This window comes from Schistocerca americana, chromosome 7, assembly GCF_021461395.2.
Source record: "Schistocerca americana isolate TAMUIC-IGC-003095 chromosome 7, iqSchAmer2.1, whole genome shotgun sequence".
NCBI lineage: Eukaryota > Metazoa > Arthropoda > Insecta > Orthoptera > Acrididae > Schistocerca > Schistocerca americana.
In genome coordinates this window covers 425,324,175-425,347,266 of record NC_060125.1, presented here as the reverse complement: position 1 = coordinate 425,347,266, position 23,092 = coordinate 425,324,175, and the positions used below count along the sequence as shown (strand labels likewise).

At 40.6% G+C, this 23,092-nt stretch overlaps 1 protein-coding gene across 1 annotated transcript in view; it reads right to left on the bottom strand.

Annotated features, from left to right (window-relative positions):
- Positions 1-22,660, bottom strand: part of LOC124622980 (putative inorganic phosphate cotransporter) — a 150,454-nt gene extending 127,794 nt beyond the window's left edge. Inside the window, exon 1 of the mRNA XM_047148769.1 lies at positions 22,615-22,660. Within this exon, the coding sequence (XP_047004725.1) occupies positions 22,615-22,660 (46 nt within the window). The remainder of the gene's footprint in view (positions 1-22,614) is intronic.
- Between the last annotated feature and the right edge of the window lie 432 nt (positions 22,661-23,092).

Below are 23,092 nucleotides of genomic sequence, written 5' to 3'. Positions count from 1 at the left end.
CCTGTGGAGGGATCAGTGGCATTGGATCTAATCTGCAGTGTGAACAAACACCGTATTGATATCAATGACGGTCATTTGCAAATGTGTCGCTGATTAGAGCATCGGCAATAACTTTCAGAAAGAAGTTCATTCTTTTTGGTGAGAACAGTCATAGATTGCTGTGACTTTCGTGTCGTAGCCTTTCTTAATCTGATACCAATATTAATTAGGAGCTTATTCACAGACTGTCACGCGACATATTTCATAATGTTACTAGCAATCCGTCCCGGCTTCGCACAGGTAGCATTAAGTATCTGCGGTCAGATGGTTTGATTGGCGTAGCGTATTTTATTTGGGGGCCATGAATAAAATCTAGAGCGAAACGTTAAATAAGTGAATACCATCATTTTCGCATAACTTATGCGATGTAAACACTGCAAAGCAGGAAAGTTATTTGGAGGCGTGAATGTCATGTCTTTTGTATTGAACTGGCGTTTTTCTCGACATGACTGGAGCACATCGTGATGTTAGTAACATGTTTACAGCCAATGTAATCATTTTACGCGAATCATGGGTGTATGTGTGAGTGAGTGACTCAATACGTATTTGTGGCTGCCTGAAGTGGCACAAGTAAAAGAAAAAATAAGGAAAAAACTCACATGAGCTACAACATTAGCTCGTGTGACAACTCTTTTCTTGTACAGCTTAGTAGGCACTGTAATGCGTTGTTCTTGCTCATTACCGCAATTCTTTGTCGTGGACTCTTTATGGCAGACTTCTTCTCCGTGCCATGCAGAGAATTGTGTCCATATGTAGATCTGATTCAAAGAAAGCAGAAAGTTGAAAGATGAGTCATCTCCTGCGCTGCTGAAAGAACGTACTGTATGCAAACTAAGCAAAGTTACTGAAGTAGTATTTCGGAAAACGTTTTGTTTGAATCTTAAAAACACAATACGTCACATTTTCCTTTTTTTTATTTTCATGCTTTTTCGCTATGCTGTTGTTTTCAGACAACTGCGGGGAAACTCTAGGTTAAAATATTTGATTATTTCAAATTATAAGTCTCACATCACAGCCTGATATTAAGGTAGTTGTCATTCCGTTAATGGTCATATTTATCACGCTGCTTCAAAGCTCAGTAACTCACTGCCTGTTGTTCGAAGAACCCGCAGTGAATGAAGGGTGCGATTCGTGATTAGTAATCTAGAGGGAGCAGAAATTGACTGTCTTAAATTGTCGGCATACTATGAAATTTGTCCCCCAACCATCTGTAGAAGTATTTAGAAATCTCGTGGCTTCATCCTCAATTTATTTCTGAATCACATTCAAGAAGATTGTGCTCGTATCTTTGTTGTTGTCGTTGTTGTTGTTGTTGTTGTTGTAGTCTTCAGTCCAGAGACCGGTTTGATGCAGCACTCCATCCTACTCTATCCTGTGCAAGCTTCTTCATCTCCAAGTAACTATTGCAACCCACGTACTTCTGAATCTGCTTAGTGTATTCATCTCTTGGTCTCCCTCTACGATTTTTACCCTCCACGCTGCCCTCCCATACTATATTGGTGATCCCTTGATGCCTCAGAACATGAACTACCAACCGATCTTTCCTTCTAGTCAAGTTGTGCCACAAATTCCTCTTCTCTCCAATTCTATTCACTACCTCCTTCACTGGACTCGCATTCGGGAGGACGACCATCCTGATTTAGGTTTTCCGTGATTTCCCTACATCGTTCCAGGCTAATGCCGGGAGGGTTCCTTTGAATGGGCACGGCCGACTTACTTCCTCGTCCTTCCCTAATCCGATGAGACCGATGACCTCGCTGTTTGGTCTCCCTCCCCAAAAACAACCCAACAACAAGTACCTCCTCATTAGTTACGTGATCTACCCACCTAATCTTCAGGATTCTGCTGTGGCACAAGATGTCGAAAGCTTCTATTCTCTTTTTGTCTAAACTATTTATCGTCCATGTTTCACTTCCATACAGACCTACACTCCATATAAATATTTTCAGAAAATACTTCCTGACACTTAAATCTGTACTCGATGTTAACAAATGTCTCTTCTTCAGAAACGCTTTCCTTACCATTATCAGTCTACATTTCATTTCCTCTCTACTTCGGCTGTCATCACTTATTTTGCTCCCCAAATAGCAAAACTCGTCTACTACTTTAAGTGTCTCATTTCCTAATCTAATTCCCTCAGCATCACCTGATTTAATTTGACTACAGTCCGTTATTTTAGTTTTGCTTTTGTTGATGTTCATCTTATATCCTCCTTTCAAGACACTATCAGTTCCATTCAACTGCTCTTCCAGGCCCTTTGTTGTATCTGTCAAAGTTACAATGTCAGCGGTAAACCTCAAAGTTCTTATTTATTCTCCTTGGATTTTAATTCCTACTTCGAATTTTTCTTTTGTTTCCCTTACTGTTTGATCAAAATGCAGATTGAATAACATCGGGAACAGGCTACAACCCTGTCTCACTGCTTTCATTTAATGCCCCTCGACTCTTACAACTGCCATCTGGTTTCGGTACAAATTGTAAATAGACTTTCACTCCCTGTATTTGACCGTTACCACCTTCAGAATTTGAAAGAAAGTGTTCCAGTCAAGTCTTTAGGATCTTTGAAAGAGCTAAATCCCCTTTTAGCTAGCGGAGATTCGTTTACCAGTCTTCTCTATAATTTCAAAGTGTCCAAATAAATAATATTTGACACACCACCACGCAAAGAATCGTGTTTGCAACTATGTTTCACTCAAGGAAAGCAGAAAGCTGAAACTTGTGTCGTCTGCTGCGCTAGTACAAAACTTTCTTTATAAAAACGAAGTAAAGTTGCATCCCACGCTGCGTTTTACTCTACGCATAAATAATTGAAAACCACAGGTTTTGGATTTCCTTGTTTTGCCGCTACGTAGGGTTTAACGTCCCGTCGAGGTCGTTAGAGACGGAGCACAGCTCGGATTGTGCCAACGATTCAAGGATGGGGAAGGATATCATTCATGCCCTTTTAGTGTGACTACTCCGGCATTTGCGTGGAGCGGTTTAGGGAAATTACGAAAAACCTAAATCTGGATGGTCGGACGAGAGTATGAATCGTCATCCTCCCGAATGCGATTCCAGTGTACTAACTACTGCGCCGCAGTTATTGTGAAACGATTGCAATCAGTTGGATGTCATTTAGGTGACTTGCATGTCTCCAATCGGTTATGCAACAGGGAAAATGAGAGTTACAGTCTAACGTGAAATCCGGACCCAGTTTCGTTTCTGGCAAATTTCCATATCACTGACAGGTCAATGATAAATTAAAAGGCAGACTGAAGAAAAATGTGACCCAGCCAGGATTTGATGCCACAACATTTCGGTTTCCAGCCAAATGCGTCACCATAACACCAGCACACGAGATGCATATTTGTTCACCCTTTCTGCTGTATCAAGGCACTGCCGCTCTCTCGAGCTGTGACAACTAGAAGTAAGGCAACTCAAACGAAATCTTTATAAATTACATACGAAAACCTTCCCTGTCAATTAGTGTATCCATTAGTAAAAACGGATAAAAATCACTGCAGCAGTTCCTGAGATTATCCGGCGCATGCAGTCGGACGTAAGGAGGTGACATGAATGTATATACAGAGATATGTATACATCCCCTTGGTCGGTTTAAAACAGGAGAAGCGTGGGTCCACTGTTACTTGTGGTCTGGCACGAAAGAATTTTAGTCTGAAGCCCTTGCAATGTTCTGTCTGATTGGCTCAGAATAACTATTTCCGTTGAACACACGCTTCCCACATTTGCCTATATGTACGCCATTCGACAGGGGTGTTTTAGAAGCGTGTCATGGCGTGGGAGAGATTTTCTGTTTTTCTTTGCCCATTGCAGGCCAACACTTGTTAATCAAGAGAAAAATCTGTCGGAGTATGAGTTCGTTTAACTTATTTACGGAATTACAAACTCGCAAAGCCTGTTGCTATTGGCCGGCAAGACTGCTGCACTGGCAGAACCAGCCACGTTTCAGAGGGTTAAGATAGATAACACCCGCTGTTGCGAGATGGAAAGGAAAAGACTTGCTGCCAGACGACCGATACATACAAAGGATGTCTCCGCCTTTCACATACGCGTGCGTGAGAGTGGTAAGAATGAGCCGCCACTGCAGTCACCGACTCAAAGAAGACGGGATGCAAGTTAACTTTCAACAGGGTCTAACTGCACAGCTTTCACGTTCATAGCAAGCTACTGGCCTTTATAATGCACTTTGGCGGGTCTACTAGTGTTCGTAACTATTTTTCCGCGTTCTTTCTTTAACTACATACTTTTCTCGTAGTCATTGCCCGTATCTGTAACTTAGTTCCATGATTATGCAGTTACTGTGTTCATCCACCTATGCCAAGATTAGATTTTATAATTACGATCTCCACTATCCATCTATTAAACATTCACATACATATCTCAGTGGGTAATTCATATGTCGATGCTTTACGATAATAAACCAAATTGTTACAGTGATCGCTTGTTTCTTTTTTGGATAAATGGTCCCCTTCATTAATACAGAGCGTTTCAAAATAAGTGTAAAGGTTCTAAGGCTTTGTAGCACATATTACATTCACCTTACAATTATAAATAATGTACAAAATGAAAGAGAAACACAAACAGTTTTTCTTACAATTATTCAGTGTGAAGACTGATCACACATCTAGTCGACAGGCGAGTTGTTCCGAAACCTTGACCAATGTGTCAGGAGTAACTGTTGCAGCCGGCCGAAGTGGCCGTGCGGTTAAAGGCGCTGCAGTCTGGAACCGCAAGACCGCTACGGTCGCAGATTCGAATCCTGCCTCGGGCATGGATGTTTGTGATGTCCTTAGGTTAGTTAGGTTTAACTAGTTCTAAGTTCTAGGGGACTAATGACCTCAGCAGTTGAGTCCCATAGTGCTCAGAGCCATTTGAACCATTTGAACTGTTGCAGTAACACTGTTTCTTAAGTCGGATAGGTCACCTGATATCGGAGGCACATACACATGATCGCGCCAGATCGTGTGTCTTGCGGTTATGCATGAAATTCTGTGTCAACTGGCCCTTTGCGCCCAATCCACCGGTCGGATACAACGCCATTTAACCAGTCGCGTACTTAGTTATGCCAGTGAGGCGGCGCACCAGCCTGCTCCCAAATAAAGATGTGTTGTTCAGCTTCTTCCCATTGAGGCACGGGCCACAGCTGTAGCACATCAAGATAAGAAACATCAGTTACAGTTAATTCACCGAAAAAGAGAGGCCGACAAACTTTCGGTGGGGATATTTCTTGGGGCTAAGCGTGAAACACTCGCACTCGTTCAACATGTTTTTCAGTAACTCTTTGTCATTCCATACTCTTCGCGTAGAAACCGAGATTAGCACTAACTAGATGGCCGAAAATGCAGGATAGAGTGAATGTGACGACTGGATGTAACGTGAGCCCAAATCAGTAACGATAGACAAAGCCAAAATCGTCTAACACAACCTTCCACTACAGTGAGTTCCAAAACAAAAGTTCAAGGCCAAAAAAAGGGAGATAACAATTTTATTCGAGATTCAATCTAACGTGGTACGAAGCGTTGACCAAACTGCCTGGCCAGATATTTATTTCCTGTAGAGAACAGCCATCTTCAAGAAACACGTTTATCGTGGACTCTGGACTCTCCGCTGTCGAAGGCGAAACGATGCGCTTTACGAGTAGCTTTGTCGCCATTCTCCGAGTCTGTCTCTGTACTGTTGGAGCGATGGGATACTAGAGTGACCATTACCTCTGATGCTTTTTGTGTTAATTTTGGGTAGTCGTGTACACCCATCCTGTCCATTCTGTTCCAACGTCAATCAGAGGCGTTACCCAACAGTTCAATGTCCATGTACACAGCTCTCACATTACCAAAGGCATTCAACAAAATGCTCCTCAGCATGCTCAGTAGAGCTGTTTTCTATTTAGCATGTGTGGAACGTCTTTGAACGGCGTCGAACTCACTGTACATTGCTGGAAGCATGCCTTGAAAAACTGCAGTAACAGCTGGAAGAAGCAAAAATCAGGCTGGCGACCGATAAAAGACTGTTTTAAACGTGTAGCAATTCCAATAATTGATCAGAGTGCACCAATAAAAGTTTCCTCCTTAATCGGTGGTCTGACAATATCCCATAATCTCTCTCTCGCAGATCCCGACCGAGGACCCAAGTGTTTGTTCACCAGACGCAATGGATCTCGGTAGACAACATTAAGAGATATTGCGGCGGCGCGGTTCTTTCCGTCCCTTTACGACGAACCTGCATCTACCTGTGAATATTGTCTCAGTAGATCATCAGTAGGAAAGCCGAGTGAAACCTACTGTACTTCTATGTGAACCAGGCTCCAATTTAAGTCACTAATCTACGTTTCGGGAGAAACACGAAATGAAAGTTTAGAAATCTTGTCCTCAATTAATATAATCTGAAACTTAGGTGAACAAGTATCACTGCCAAGCCCGTGCTAGTCTTAACAGTCACTCACAATCCCTTTCACTCACGTTAGCAAGTTTATGGTATTTCATTTCTCGAAAACGTAATAGCTATAAAAATACTGATTCTTTTTGATTGATAATGCTCGCCAAATATTAAGTCTGTCGGTACCAAATGCAGTCAAAATTTTTAGCCACCGACCTGCTCAATACGCCACGCGGAATATATGTCTTTTCTCGTCACAAAATTCACTTAAAAAATCAGAAATTTCTACACATACATCGGAATAATTATGGCGTCACTTTCCAACACTTTTGATGAATGAAACACTGCTAGATCCGGCAACTTATCGTTTCCATCGGAACTACTACTACACACGTCCGATCTGTTTCATGGCTGGGCTTCGACTCCTTTCTAGAACACTCTTAAGTCTTTTCTACCAGAAGAGAACGCCGCGCGAAGAATATTGTTTTACCATTGGTCAATTCACTCAGCAGCCAATAGCTAAACAACATTCTCCCGCGTCAACCCACGCTTTTCATCAATAACCAATCGCAAAATAGTAAAACTCACGATTGCACTTTTTACCGACTTAATTATCTAATATGCTGAAATTTTGTTTACGCATAACGTTATTTACTATTGTTATTTATACCCGAATTAACTTTCCCTTTACCATAAACTTACTTTACAAAACTATTCTACAAAAATCCCCTTTGTCCATATCCATACTTCTTCGAAATGTTCCCACACTATACCTTACTATATAACTCGTAAAACAATTACCTCCATATTAACCTTATACCACACTCACGCATCATTCATACTGCTAAAACACATTTATAACATTTAAATACACAAAAAGAAATAATAACACTTTATGAAAATACTAGAACGGTTTATGAAAAACATTCTATTACATTACTGCACTCTAGTGGACACAATCGAAACCAAAATCACAGTCCTCCTATCCAATATTGTCCTCTATCGGATGATAGATAAAGTACGTGCGCGTCCAGTCTCGCATTACCATCTGTCACTCTCCAGCTCTGACACACATCTCCCACTTAACCACCTCCAAGGCAGGATCGTTATACGGCGCTACGCCTCAATATTTTCAACAAAACTAGGTGACAAATTATCGCCGATTATCCCAGAAACGCAAGCCGCCTGCTCTTGTCCTTCGCATCTCACTAGAAAGTCTCCCTCAATTCTGGCAGTGGAACCAGCTAAGGGACCCTCTACATCTATTTCATATTGCTGCTGTAACACCTGGATATAACTTATTTCCTGTGAGTATCCTGTAATTAATGGAAATACGTTACATTTCAATGTTAATACGTTATCAAATACATGTGAATCCTGCTATAGAAACGGAAACCATATCAGATGTGACTGCAGTCCTGTCTAACGTATTACCATAGACCTTGGCGCAGCAGGGTCAGCCAGAAAATGATATGTTACAGGTTGAGCAAACATGATAACACCAGGTGTTCTATTATCTTTGAGATAAGAGTGAATGTCTTGTCCACCTTATCGCATATTTCAGTGTAAATCATATTAAATTACAGTAGCTTAAGCTCTAGTCAAGATTATGTAGCAGCAGTAGCAGCACTTGAGCACACAATTCATCATTGTTTATTCTGGTATACGTGCAATTATTTAACTGCATGGCTTCTGTACACACATGTAAAGACTCTTCTGGTGTTGTATGTGGCTACAGTCAACTGTGAAACCAAACTGTGTATAATTAAAGAACATAAATAGGTCAATCGCTGCTACATAGCAGATTCATCAAAGACCATACAGATCTGGATGCATCTTATGATGGTCATTAGTTAATGGGAAAAAGTTATTTGTCCCTATGTCCTATGACAAGTGGTGTCTTTCAAGTGAACTTCATGTAATGCGACTCGACGGCAATAGCTTTCCTGCTAACAGTGTAGTGGGAAGAAAAGAAGTGATCGTATGGTATTGGTGATGTGAAGTCCACACCTAAGGAAGTTCGGCCACCGAACTGTACGTCTTTCCGGTTGTTGCCACACTGGATGATCTGCGTGTCAGTGATGATGATGAGGACAACACTACACCTATTCCCTGCGTAGAAAAAATCTCCAACCCAGTCTGGACTCCAACATGTGTCCACTGTATGGTAGCCCATGCGCTGACCACTGATCTAAGACGTCGAACAATTATGGCACAATGTGCAAGGTGATTCAGCTCAGCTGTTCAATATAGTATTTGCAGAAGCATAATTCCGTTTTCAAACCAATGAGCTATCAGAAAGTCTTCACTAAACGACGTATAGTCTGTCGATCAGTGACCAGTGAGTTACTACACCCAGAATACTTCGGCACGCGGCGACATCACAAGAAACCCACACTTATAGGTATAAATACTGGCCATCTGGACAATCTATACACTGAACCGTCGAGTCATTGAGTTGGCGTAGTGTGGGCTTCCTCCATGTGGCCGTAACGACTCAGCTGTCATCCTGAACAGACCGCCTGCCTGGGGCAGAGTGTCGAGCGAGTCCTCTGAGCCACTGAGTCACTGGGCGCCTGCCTGGTCCAAATGCCGCCAGCCAGATGTCGCAGTTAGTAGTTACTCCAGATACCTATGCTTCCATGACTCATCATGGTTGGGCAGGACCCAACCACCTCACTGACTGCTAACAGCTCCAGACACCTCACCATCGCCAGTATAATATATTTTGCTGAATAAAACTTCGCCCCATAGTTCACATCATACCATAGTGATCTTAAAATAAATTAATTCAGCCAACGACACAGGAAATTATCAACTACAGGATGTAAGGAAATACATAACATCTCATATTTAGACTGTGCCAATAAGGGAGGAAACCGGCTGGAAGAAATCAGTGATGAAGTTGATTCGCTAGCCAATTTATTCACAGTCAAAGATGTTTTCATGTACAAAAGAACCAAATAATATCGTTACGGGTAAAAAGGATATGTAAACAAGATTTGTGCCTCTCAGTATTAAAGAATTAGTACTACACAGCTGATAAACGCATTGTGGTTATGTGTTAACACTGTAAGACAGAAAACTGAGCTTAAGCGGACGATGAAGAGGACACTTGTTTCTGGTAGTCGGCACTGACTACAATTTTGATTCCGTGTTATTGAAATGGTAGGATTGCATAGATCTCTCTCTAGAGACAGTGTGTTTCCTGGTTGTAACTGACAGTGTTTAGTTGTGCAGACATCAGTGAATTTGTAGGAACGACTCAAGCGTTGTGTATTTTTTGCGATCAGGTGCCATTCAGTTGGTTACGGAACTTGAAATTAGTGTTTTAGCATAAATTGTGTAGCGTGGATAAGCCGGCCGCGGTGGCCGAGCTGTTCTAGGCGCATCAGTCCGGAAACGCGCGACTGCTACGGTCGCAGGTTCAAGTCGTGCCTCGGGCATGGATGTGTGTGATGTCCTTAGGTTAGTTAGGTTTAAACAATTCTACGTTCTAGGGGACTGATGACCACCGATGTTAAGTCCCATAGTGCTCAGAGCCATTTGAACCATTTCTTTTTTGCAGCGTGGATAATAATTTTTCTCCATCACCCTTTTGAGAATTTCAGTACAGGAACCATTAAACTGAATCACGGTCAGCACTAGTATTCACTAAGAGAAATCTATGACAAGTGTCAGAGGCTTCTCCAGCACTATTGAGATGAAACTGCAACCAGACGCCAACACCTGGAGAGATTGAGTTTTGTTCCATATGTTAGATCGAGGGTTGAATTGACGGTAGTATTAGCATTTTTTTTTTTTTTTTTTTTTTTTTTTTTGTGTGTGTACAGGCCAGATGGCAAATAGGTTTGGGGCTCACTGGCTCTCGTCCACCCCATTAAGATTGCATAATATACTTTACTGAATAAAACTTCAGTACATGTATTCAAAACTAGATAGCCAACTTTTCAATCCCTTTTTCTATAGAGACATGATCCTTGATTTCAATCAGTTTACAAGTTAAGATACTAACGTCCTACAAAGAATAAAATATTAGAATATTAAATAAAGGGCAAATTAGGAGTAGATATTACTCTTTATTACTGAAAGTGAACCCTCGAAAGGGTATACCAAAGGTAGATTTTGTTTTTGGCGGTTAGCAGTTTCCTTAACTAATTAAATGGTAATGAAAATGAATATTAACTTAAGACAAGAGAAAAAATAATAAACTGGAAGGTTTTTTAAGGAAAGGACCCATAAAACTACTATTGAGTCCTAACAGGACAAGATGAAATAATAAATTATATTAAAAGCGATTTACTTACGGGTATTGACACTAATGTTGTTGATGTGGTCTTCAGTCCTGAGACTGGTTTGATGCAGCCCTCCATGCTACTCCATGTGCAAGCATCTTCATCTCCCACTACCTACTGCAGCCTACATCCTTCTGAATCTGCTTAGTGTATTCATCTCTTGGTCTCCCTCTACGATTTTTACCCTCCACGCTGCCCTCCAATACTAAATTGGTGGTCCCTTGATGCCTCAGAACATGTCCTACCAACCTATCCCTTCTTCTAGTCAAGTTGTGCCACAAACTTCTCTTCTCCCCAATCCAATTCAGTACTTCCTCATTAGTTATGTGATCTACCCATTTAACCTTAAGCATTCTTCTGTAGCACCACATTTCGAAAGCTTCTATTCTCTTCTTGTCTAAACTGTTTATCGTCCATGTTTCACTTCCATACATGGCTACACTCCATACAAATACTTTCAGAAACGACTTCCTGACACTTAAATCTATACTCGATGTTAACAAATTTCTCTTCTTTAGAAATGCTTTCCTTGCCATTGCCAGTCTACGTTTTGTATCCTCTCTACTTCGACCATCATCAGTTATTTTGCTCCCCAAATAGCAAAACTCCTTTACTACTTTAAGTGTCTCATTTCCTAATCTAATTCCTTCAGCATCGCCCTACGTAATTCGACTACATTCCATTATCCTTGTTTTGCTCTTGTTGATGTTCATCTTATACCCTCCTTTCAAGACACTGTCCATTCCGTTCAACTGCTCTTCGAAGTCCTTTGCTGTCTCTGTCAGAATTACAATGTCATCGGTGAACCTCAAAGTTTTTGTTTCTTCTCCATGGATTTTAATACCTACTCCGAATTTTTCTTTTGTTTCCTTCACTGCTTGCTCAATGTACAGATTGAATAACATCGGGGAGAGGCTACAACCCTGTCTCACTCCCTTCTCAACCACTGCTTCCCTTTCATGTCCCTCGACTCTTATAACTGCCATCTGGTTTCTGTACAAATTGTAAATAGCCTTTCGCTCCCTGTATTTTACCCCTGCCACCTTCAGAATTTGAAAGAGAGTATTCCAGTCAACATTGTCAAAAGCTTTCTCTAAGTCTACAAATGCTAGAAACGTAGGTTTGCCTTTCCTTAATCTAGCTTCTAAGATAAGTCGTAGGGTCAGTATTGCCTCACGTGTTCCAACATTTCTACGGAATCCAAACTGTGAACGGTAAATAATATATCGCTGATTCGTTATCACGCAAATCTTTGTAGATCAGAAACGAAACCCACATATCTTTCACAACATCATTTTTTTTTCAATCACGAAAGAAGTCACAATACTAAATCAGCAAGGAAAAAACTTTTACTCCAAAATGCGCTATGCTTGCAAGGAATAAACACTGAGCGTCACTAGTGGATTTCACGTTCTCACGCTCTGCCTCTGAGTTGAAAACAAGGAGGCTGAAATAAACGTTTAAAAAGACAGTGCTAGTGTTTTTTAAGTTACTAACAAGAGGGAAACGTGAGTCGTATCGTAATTTGTAAAGTCTTGTATCTTCTAATACGATAGAATTGGCTGATTACAGATTCGTTGAATCTGTAATCAGGCGATAAATTTGGGATTTTTCACGAACAAGGTAAGAGATAAAAAATCATTTACTCCTGTTCAGTAACGAGTTATCTGTCCGCTTCCGCTGCTGTTGATGAGTGTCTATCAGAAAGTTAATTAGACTGATTTCACTACCAGATTACTATTAGTCCTACAAACGAGAGGATACTGAACTACAAAGTGCTTGTTCTATCACCAACATATTATTAATGCAAACTTTACGGAAAGGACTAGAAGCTAACGATTTCTTAAGACATTAACCACAGGACCGATGCTACAGATTCAGTCAAACACACGTATTTGTTGTAATTAAAGGTAAAATTCTAGCTGAATTGAAGCTTCCGATGGTTTTATTGCTATCGACAACGTTTTCTCATAACAGCCGTAAAAATAGACAGTATTAACAATTTAATTACCTATTACGGAGTGTTTAACCACATTATGGTACTAACATTCAGAACCCAGAGAGATTGGAATAATTTTAAGAAAAACTAAGACACTAACGTGCATAAAGTTGCTGTTACGTAGAACAAACATAAAAAATAAATTATTTTTGGTTGGAAGGAGCAGGTTTACAGTATGTAGCAGGACTTTACTTTCGCATACCATCACAGAATTTTTGGCGATTGTGGGATCCAGGATGTTTTCTAACACGAAAAGCAGTCTGAGACACCAGTTTGCTTGCGAATGAGGTAATAATATTTTCTGTGAGAGCAATAATCGTATATGCTATTTGCCATTATATTGAGTGTGGAACTTCTCCCCAATATTACATTATTAGAGAAAATTATGTTGGAGTTTAGCATTACGGTACGTGTGTGGGTTTCAATACTCAAATAATTATTCAACCTCCAACACAGTTTGAATAGGATGTAATTTACAAGGAATGGTAGCTCTAGCCATTTACGGGAACTTGGGTTAAATCTCGAAAAAGAAGACAGAAGTTTATTTATTGAGTTGTAATAGTACCAGTAGTTAAGCAATAGTTGTAAGTTCTGTCCAGGTTTGCTGGCGATATTAAGCAGCAGGGCGAACCACTGACTGGTCTAGCAGCGATCCTTCGTGCCAGCATAGATAACAATGCTAAAATTCTACAGTAGAAGGCGACACGAAGAAACCTGAACTTAAAAGAAACATTGGGTATTCAGAATTTTTTCGTAATTTTACCATCAAAGGGATCATTTTCAGGCAAATAGTAAATTTGTAGCTTTGTACTATCTTGCTGAAGTGGTTTGTTGTTTTACTGGCCCTAGTGGTGTAATACTCCGATGTTGTTATTCTATAATTTGGTGGTCTTCATTGTGTTAGGACTTTAAGGCTAAGTTATAAATCTAATAAGGGTGTTGAGTATTTATAAAAAGCCTAGGTTTTATTCTATTATTAGAAATGGAGGAAGAACTTAAAGGTTTGACTGCACATCAAAACGAGTTAAAGTCAGAACAGGAAAATTTAAAGGTGGACCTGAAAAATGGATTGGATGATGCGAAGGGCGATAGACAAATATTACCCACAGAATTCAGCCGTAAATATGGAAATGTTGATAGGAAAATCGGGAGCTTGAGACACTTACTGGGCAGATTGAAAAGCTTCAGGTGGCCCAGGAAATGTGTCAGTCTACTATTGAAAGTCGTAACAGAACAGGTAGCATAAAATAATTAATAAATGCAAAATCAGATTTGAGACTTATATAAAATCATGAATTAGAACAGGTGCTTAGCTGAAAAGATGAAGGAAGCTGACTTGCCCTTTTCAGAAGTCAGTATTTCAGGAAAGAAGGGAAATGTGGAAAAGGAAGCTTCGTTTAAGTACGGAGGTTGTCTAACTTCAACCTCAGAGAGCAGAGACGCAAGATGTTCTAATGATCATAATGATCGCACTGACTCTTATATCCAAAGGTCATTGAACAGAAGTGTAGACAGAACCCAAACCTGTAGATCAGGCATGAATAGCAGGGACTGAATGGAAGAGTTGAAAGTGAGGATAAAAAATAACAGGAATAACTTACCTTGGTTCGAGCAAAATGGATTTGTACATCCCATTAGTTTCTTAAAGGCTTTTCGTGGAGATTTACTTTTATCTTGGGGTCATAATAAGATTAAACGGTTTATTGTTAGTCATTTAGAAGAAGATGCTTTACAATGAGGAATCCTGAATTTACGTAGGTTTCCTATAGTTGACGAGTTCATGAAAGATTTTGAAGCCAAATACTAGTCAGAAAATGCTCAACGAAAACTGAGACTAGAAATATTTGGTCATTAGAAATATGTCGAGAATTGATATGGTTATAGGAATTTTGTACATTATCACTTAGACCAAGGTTTGTACTTTGACGAACCGGTGAATGGCGTATACGTGACTGAAGTACTGATAACATGCCTGCCCGACAAAGTTAGAGGGCATTTAGTAGGAGAGACGTGGACTCAGGCTCAACCTCCATTAGAACTGTTGGATCATCTGAAGTACCTACATAAGGCTAAGGAAAAACTGAAACCAGAATGTCGAACTGGGCTGAGGTAAAACGAAACGGGCATAAGTCGAGTAATGGGAAAAGCAAATTCCAGAAGGAAGAACGCATTAACTATAATGGATTTAGGGGTTCTTACTTCCCAAGACCTAAGAATAAAGGACAAACACATGGGGATGGAATGAACATGTTAGTAATAATCACCACAATAATAATAGAGGTAACTCTTATAACAGTAATCATAGTAACTATAAGCTGGTTCAATTTAGGAATGCAGTATCTGGTCAACCTAAAGACCGAATAGTTATACAAGAAGTTACAGAATTATTCAAGCCATTCCTATGACTAGTGCTTAACAGAGTAATAACAGACATAAGAATGCTTTTTGAGATACCAGGATAGGCAACTTTTAAGTGAAGAATTGCTTATGTGAAGGAAGGAAACAGAGAAAAAGATTTCTACCTAATTGTTCACGGAAATATTGAAGGAGAAGTATTGTATTTATATTAGATGCAGATTTGTATTGGATGCATATAGTAAGGTGAACCTTCTACATAACGACCATGAGTGGAAATGCCTATCCTTCCCAGTGACTAATGTGCAAGTCGATGCCTGAAAAGGGTCTAATGGTAGGAAAGTGGACGAAAAAGTTTTATTGACGTTCTGCGTTTTACAGATAACCGTTCAACAGCCGATGTTGGTGTTTGCTAATAAAATTTACCAGTGTTACATGAAATAGATTGATTGGTTAGTCATGAATTATTGTTAGACTTATCAAAAGAGCAATTGTATATTAATGCTAATAATAAACAAGTATGGGTTAAGTTGAATAAATGTCAATTATAACGGGACGCCGAAGAAAATGTAAATTGTCTGACCAGTTGAGGAATTACTGAATGGTCTGACAGTTCCTGTTGTATTCCAATTATAGCTGCACGGAAGCCTAATTGTGACATTAAGTTAATTCTTGATGTTCAAATGTTACTCAGAAGCATTGAGATTGAGAGGGATCGACTTCTTCCCGTGGATAAGGTTTCGGTCATGTTTCACAACGCCAAGTGTTTAAGTACAACTGATCTTATAAAAGAATACTGGCAGGCTTCCCTTGCGACAGTTTCTCGGTAGCATACAACTTTCCTGTTTGACGGAAGGTGCAACAGGTTTAAAGTGTTACCTTTCAGGCCGTGTGTCAGTTGCTCAATTCATAAGAGCACTGGATCTTGCTCTAGGACAGGAACTGTTAGAAAAAGTATTTGCATAAGATGAAGATGTATTGATTGTGGCAAAACTTGGGAGTTTCATATTGTACTTTTAGAAACGTTGTTACAGAGGCTGAGAAAGAAATAACAATTAACATCGCATTTTGGGTGCAGTGAAATAAAATTTCTGGGTCACTTTGCAAGCCAGAAAGGCAACACACCTGATCCTAAAAGGATAGAAGCTATAAAAAATTTTCCTCCTCCCAGAAATAAAAAACAATTAAAATCGCTTGTGCATTAACATTTTGTGTAGAAGATATGTGCCACATCATGTGATGAGCTGCTTTAGTCTCAGTGAGCTACTGGAAGCTGAATCACAGTGGAAGTGGAAGGAAAAATGTCAGAAAGAATAGGATTTCTTAAAGAGAGAGCTGACCTGAGTAATCCTAAAATTTTTCAGACATGCAATTTTTTTTAGATAACGAGATTTGTATGGCAGTTGATGCATTCGGATATGGGATCGGATGTCATGTGTTTCAAGAATGTAGCAAGCGATGAGAAATCTAAGTAATGATCTTGGTTTTTCCTAGTAGAATGTTGATTTCATGTCAGCGAAACTAATTCACTACCGAAAAGAAGACCTCAGCAATTATCTGGGCTGTTAAGAAATTTAAATATTTTTTACGCTTACAAAGTAATAGTATATTCAGATCACTGGGCACTCAAATTTTTAATTACTAATAAACTGTTGCATAGCAGGCTGATTAGATGGGCATATTTCTTTACAATCCGAAAATAAGATATGTAAAAGGGAAAGTTACTCGAATACTTGATGCAATGTCTCATCTACCATTAGGTATATAGGGAGATATTAATGGTGTTGAAAGAATTCTATGTTTGTAGAGTTACCAACTTAGAGTATGAAAAGATATTAGAATGGTTATCAAAAACTTGGAAAAGGTGCAAAACAGGGATAACTGGATCAATGAAGCTCTTTATACATTGCTGTTAACAGTAGGGAGTGACTCATGGAGAGCCCAAATACATTGCTATTAACCGCAGAGAGTCAATCGTGGAAAGAAATGTGGGTATGCTATAAGGGTATTCTTTTTAATACAAGTAAAATAAGGTTAGGACAACAGTGAAGTATATTTGTAAGTTAATTTATAGTATATTCATAGTGTGCATGGTCATCTTGGGATACGAAAGTGTCTACATCCTGTTACAAATGTTTCCTGTTGAGAGAATTAAAAGAATCAACTGAAGGGAGATACGAATGTGTGAACTGTATCAGGAGACAAAACACTGAATCTTAAAAATGAAAATTTAGTCTTATCCTAAAATACCTTCTCATTTATGGGACTTAGCCATGATAGACATTTTTGGATACTTGCCTTGAGGAATGGGGGGTGTGAACTATGAGGTTCATTCAAATGAAATCTGGTCACTGCGTCTCCCTTTGCCTTACACGTAGGGTGACACCACGTAACTGCGGGTATGGTGGCGCCATCTATTGGTAGAGAGACTGACGCATGTGCACCGATTGATGTTGCATAGCGCCAGTGTGGTTTCACGGCAAAGTGAATGTGGTCACACAAGTTATTGTGCACTACCGAACATGCAGGCGAGTAAGCAGGAACAACGAGGAGTGATTCTATTTTTGGCGGCAGAGGGAGCTGGAAGCCGTGAAATGTATCGACGGATGAAGGCTGTGTACGGTGAGTACAGTCTGAGTCGTTCAAATGCTGTGGAATGGCGCGAACGATTCCTTGAGGGGCGCGAGTCACTGGAAGACGACGCCCGTCCTGGACAGGATCACCGTGTCATCCCACCGGAAATGGTTGTGGACAACCGCAAAATCACCGTGGACGAGATCCATAGGTGACTGGGTGTGGGCACCGCGCACACAAGAATGTATCAACACTTGATCTTCCGAAAAATCTATGCGCAGTTGCTTCCCCATCAACGGCAGAAGTTTCGGTGGGAAACGCCGGAACATCCACCGTACAGTCCCGACCTTTCACCGTGTGAGTTTCACGTGTTAGGACCTCCAAAACAAGCCCTCGACGACATCGATTCGCAGTGGACGATGTAGTGTGTGACTGGGTCCAGGTCTGGATCCGACAGCAGCATACTAGATTCTTCAACGATGGAATCTACCGGCTAGTGTCTCAATGGGATAAATGTGCCAACAGTTTTGGCGAGTATTTTTGAGTATGTGTACTGTGTAGAACTACATTTTTGAGATAATAAAATCGTTACCGTTACTTTACACTAGTGACCGGGTTTCATTTGAATGCCCCTTATACAGAGTGTTACAAGAAGGTACGGCCAAACTTTCAGTAAACATTCCTCACACACAAAGAAAGGAAGAAAATATGTTATGTGGTCATGTGTCCGGAAACGCTTACTTTCCATGTTAGAGCTCATTTTATTACTTCTCTTCAAATCACATTAATCATGGAATGGAAACACACAGCAACAGAACGTAGCAGCGTGACTTCAAACACTTTGTTACAGGAAATGTTCAAAATGTCCTCCGTTAGCGAGGATACATGCATCCACCCCCCGTCGCATGGAATTCCTGATGCGCTGATGCAGCCCTGGAGAATGGCGTATTGTATCACAGCCGTCCACAATACGAGCACGAAGATCTCTACATTTGGTACCGGGGTTGCGTAGACAAGAGCTTTCAAATGCCCCCATAAATGAAAGTCATGAGGGTTGACGTCAGGAGAGCGTGGAGGCTATGGAATTGGTCCGCCTCTACCAATCCATCGGTCACCGAATCTGTTGTTGAGAAGCGTACGAACACTTCGACTGAAATGTGCAGGAGCTCCATCGTGCATGAACCACATGTGTCGTACTTGTAAAGGTACATGTTCTAGCAACACAGGTACAGTAAGTATCCCGTATGAAATCATGATAACGTGCTCCACTGAGCGTAGGTGGAAGAACATGGGGCCCAATCAAGACATCACCAACAGTGCCTGCCCAAACGTTCACAGAAAATCTGTGTTGATGACGTGATTGCACAATTGCGTGCGGATTCTCGTCAGCCCACACATGTTGATTGTGAAAATTTACAATTTGATCACGTTGGAATGAAGCCTCATCCGTAAAGAGAACATTTGCACTGAAATGAGAATTGACACATTGTTGGATGAACCATTCGCAGAAGTGTACCCGTGGAGGCCAATCAGCTGCTGATAGTGCCTACACACGCTGCACATAGTACAGAAACAACTGGTTCTCCCGCAGCACTCTCCATACAGTGACGCGGTCAACGTTACCTTATACAGCAGCAACTTCTCTGACGCTGACATTAGGGTTATTGTCAACTGCACGAAGAATTGCCTCGTCCATTGCAGGTGTCCTCGTCGTTCTAGGTCTTCCCCAGTCGCGAGTCATAGGCTTGAATGTTCCGTGCTCTAGGGAGCCGATCAATTGCTTCAAACTTCTCCCTGTCGGGACACCTTCGTTCTGGAAATCCGTCTCGACACAAACGTACCGCGCCACGGCTATTGCCCCGTGCTAATCCATACATCAAATGGGCATGTGCCAACTCCGCATTTGTAAACATTGCAATGACTGCAAAACCACGTTCGTGATGAATACTAACCTGTTGATGCTACGTACTGATGTGCTTGATGCTAGTACTGTAGAGCAATGAGTCGCATGTCAACACAAGCACCGAAATCAACATTACCTTCCTTTAATTGGGCCAACTGGCGGTGAATCGAGGAAGTACAGTACATACTGCCGAAATTAAATGAGCTCTAACATGGAAATTAAGCCTTTTCGGACACATGTCCACATAACATCTTTTCTTTATTTGTGTGTGAGGAATGTTTCCTGAAAGTTTGGCCGTACCTTTTTGTAACACCCTGTATATAGTAGTTACTTTCGAGCTCAGATCCAAGTATGTAAATTTACATATAGTTAAAGTAGCTAACAGGAAAGCGTTAATTAGGATTTTGAAGTGTGGTTATTTTCCTAAGGTTGGACAGCCAGCAAGGTTGATTTCTAATACTGGTGTTCATTTAATCTCCCACAATTTTAAAGCATTTTACGTACATGTGATGTGCAACATGTGTAACCGCTAAATATCACCTGAAAGTTAACCTGGCAGAATGAGTAGGCATGAGTGGAGGAGTCGAAGCCGAACTTATTGTGCCAACAAATATACCAAATGGCAGCATTCTTAGTGGAGTTAGAACGAATCCTTGACAACCAGGGATTGCTCCCAGAGAGATTATTGAAGGAAAAGTGAGAGGAGGTAGGTTGTTAGATAAAACTGAATATCCTCCTCTACTAAAGGAGCAGTAGAGAGATATAGATAGAATAGTGAGGCAAAATCTGTGACATAAAGAGAATGGTAAGGTTTAATAAAGAAATTGTCCAGACTAATTTTCGAATAAAGGAGATATCACATCTTACTACGATGATCTTAAATGAAGTGAATTCAGATAAGGAAAAAGAAAGTATCAGTTGCAGGATGTAAGGAAATAGATAACATCTCATATTCAGATTGAGACAATAAGGAAAGGAAATCGATTGGAAGCAATCACTGATGAAGTTGATTCGTTAGCCAATTTATTTTCTGAAGTTCACTGTCAGACGTGTTTGCATGTACAAGCGAGTTAACATCATAAGCTAGAAAACTAAGTTGAAGAGACGATGAAGAGGACACGAGTTGTTAGTAGTCGGTACGGAGCAGGGTGCATGTGAATGTGGGGTATCCCGATCAAGCGTACGACGAATTCTGAAGGCTGCAAAGTGGAAAGTGTACATTCCAAGATCAGTGCACGCTATAAGCGAGGACGACGCAGTTCGAAGCCATGCTTCGCGAGGATGAACGGTTTGCAGGGATGGTTATCTGGTCTGACGAAGTGCAGTTAGAACTGAACGGCACTGTAAACCTCCCCATCTGAATGTACTGGTGCCCTGAAAACCCGCACGTTCACGTGGACAAACATGTTAATCTACCAGATGTTAACGTGTTGTGTGGTCTGCCATCGCGCGGTTTGATTGGCCCATTGTTCTTTGAAGGAACCGTAACTTGTGAGCTGTATTATCATATGCCGCAATCATCGAGTTTACCTGCCGTCCGAGACGTGTCTGGAAATGAAACATTTTACCTATAATAAGATGGCGCTCCTTCTCAGTACCACAGAGATGTCAGAGATTACTTGGATGAAAATCTACCTGGATGATGGATAGATCGAGGAGTAGCTGTTGAGTATCCACCACGGTCTGCAGACCTAACAATGTCTCTTCAGCTATTATCAGTAAGATTTATTATGTAATCACTAATTAAAGGCCTTTGCACTTGCATTTGGAGGAGCTTGAGAAATGAAGTTTATCAACAGAAGCCAGCTACACTGAACGAGCCACGAGAAACCATTGAGGCGTCCTGTGCGGCTGTCACACCGGCAACACTGACAGCCGTAGATCAGCGACACTGGCGTTGTTTAGCTGCTAACTGAGGTCACTTTGAACACATAAAACGACCTTCCCCCAGTACAAGAATTGTGACGGTATGTCATTTTGTTCCATTAATATTGATTATCAAAGAGTAGCTGCAATTTTCTTGACCCCTCTGTAGCTAATTTAATAAATAAGGATGCCTTTAGTCCAACGTAGTTAATTCTAGTGATAGCAACGCTATCGGCGGCTAGTCCATAATGCCAGAGATTCAATAGAACCGAGGTGGTGGTAACTCCTCATGTAATATTGAGGTCGCTGCAGTTTGGAAAACGATAGATTACGGTCCGATTAACCTTCTATACATGCTGAATGGATGCCAAATTATTGATTGAAATTTTATGAATTTATAGAAGGTTTGAGAAGCTTTTAGAAAATACCGTTTCTCTGTATCAGGGTGACAAAGCGTTCTCTTGATGGTAGCAGTGACGAACTTTGCCATACAGAGTGGAAAAGCGGGGAAATCAGCGTGGAGAGTACCTCTCCGCCAGCGTAGCTCTTCTTTTTCAAATTGTAGATGGACGGAAAAGTTTTGTCATGAAAAATAAATTAAATGCTTATTCGACTCCAGTTTTATAATAATTTCGTTCGCTGGTGAGTGCTTATTATATCTTGAGCTACCGATTGTATTGATAGGCATTTCATCCGTTAAGCTTCGGTTACAGGAAAGTATGCATCTGTGTTAATACGAGCTTACTACTCAGTGAGGAAAAAGTTCCTACTAATAATCATTTATTCGTATCTGTTTACCATGCGAAACGAGATACTTCCGAGAACTGGTTTAATATTTCAGATGCTTTATGATTTGTACTTTTACATTTACGATGCTTTCCGCTGATTTAATCACAAAGCTTTAGATTTATCCAAATGTAAAAAATCTGACACGTCTCAAGCTATAAATGAGAATAAACGCTCGAAGCCCGTCGAGTTTTATTCTTAAGACTCCTTAGGAAGTAAATGTTAAATGAAATGTTTCTCGGCTAAGGATAGTCTTACACTATATGTTCCTTCAATACGATGAATATATGTACATACAGTTAAATGGAAACTACAAGAAGTCTGTGTCCGCTTGTATAGGGCTGATATTTCACATACATTTGAACTCCATCACTGCTATAAGAGACCAGTAACTAAATAGGAAACCGTTGCATGAAAGTACTCACTAAATGTTCTGCAGCGAGCAGAAGGGGATGACATGCTGGCAGACATGGTGAGAAACTGTTTGAAACTGATAGTAGCAGTCGTTCTTTAATTTATAGCACTATCTCCCCCGAGTGGCCAGCGAAGACGTACCATTTGGAAGCACGATTATTTAAACTAATCTTCGCATCAGATCTCGGACACACAGTATCGGTAGCTTATCTGCTCCTCTCCAACTACTCCTTGGTTATTCCAATTCCCCATTGATTATACTGAATGGGAAGAATGTCTCTTCAGCTATTATCAGTAAAATTTATTAGGCAATCACCGATTAAAGGCCTTTGCACGTGAATTTGGAGGACCTTCTGTGCAGATTCCAGTGCTATTTCGCAATGCTGGCGACTATCATAATTAGCTGTACGCGACTGTGAAGGTCCTGGCTTGAACTTGTCGCAAAGACATCTCAGTTTCGGACCCATATATGACTACAATTCTCCACTT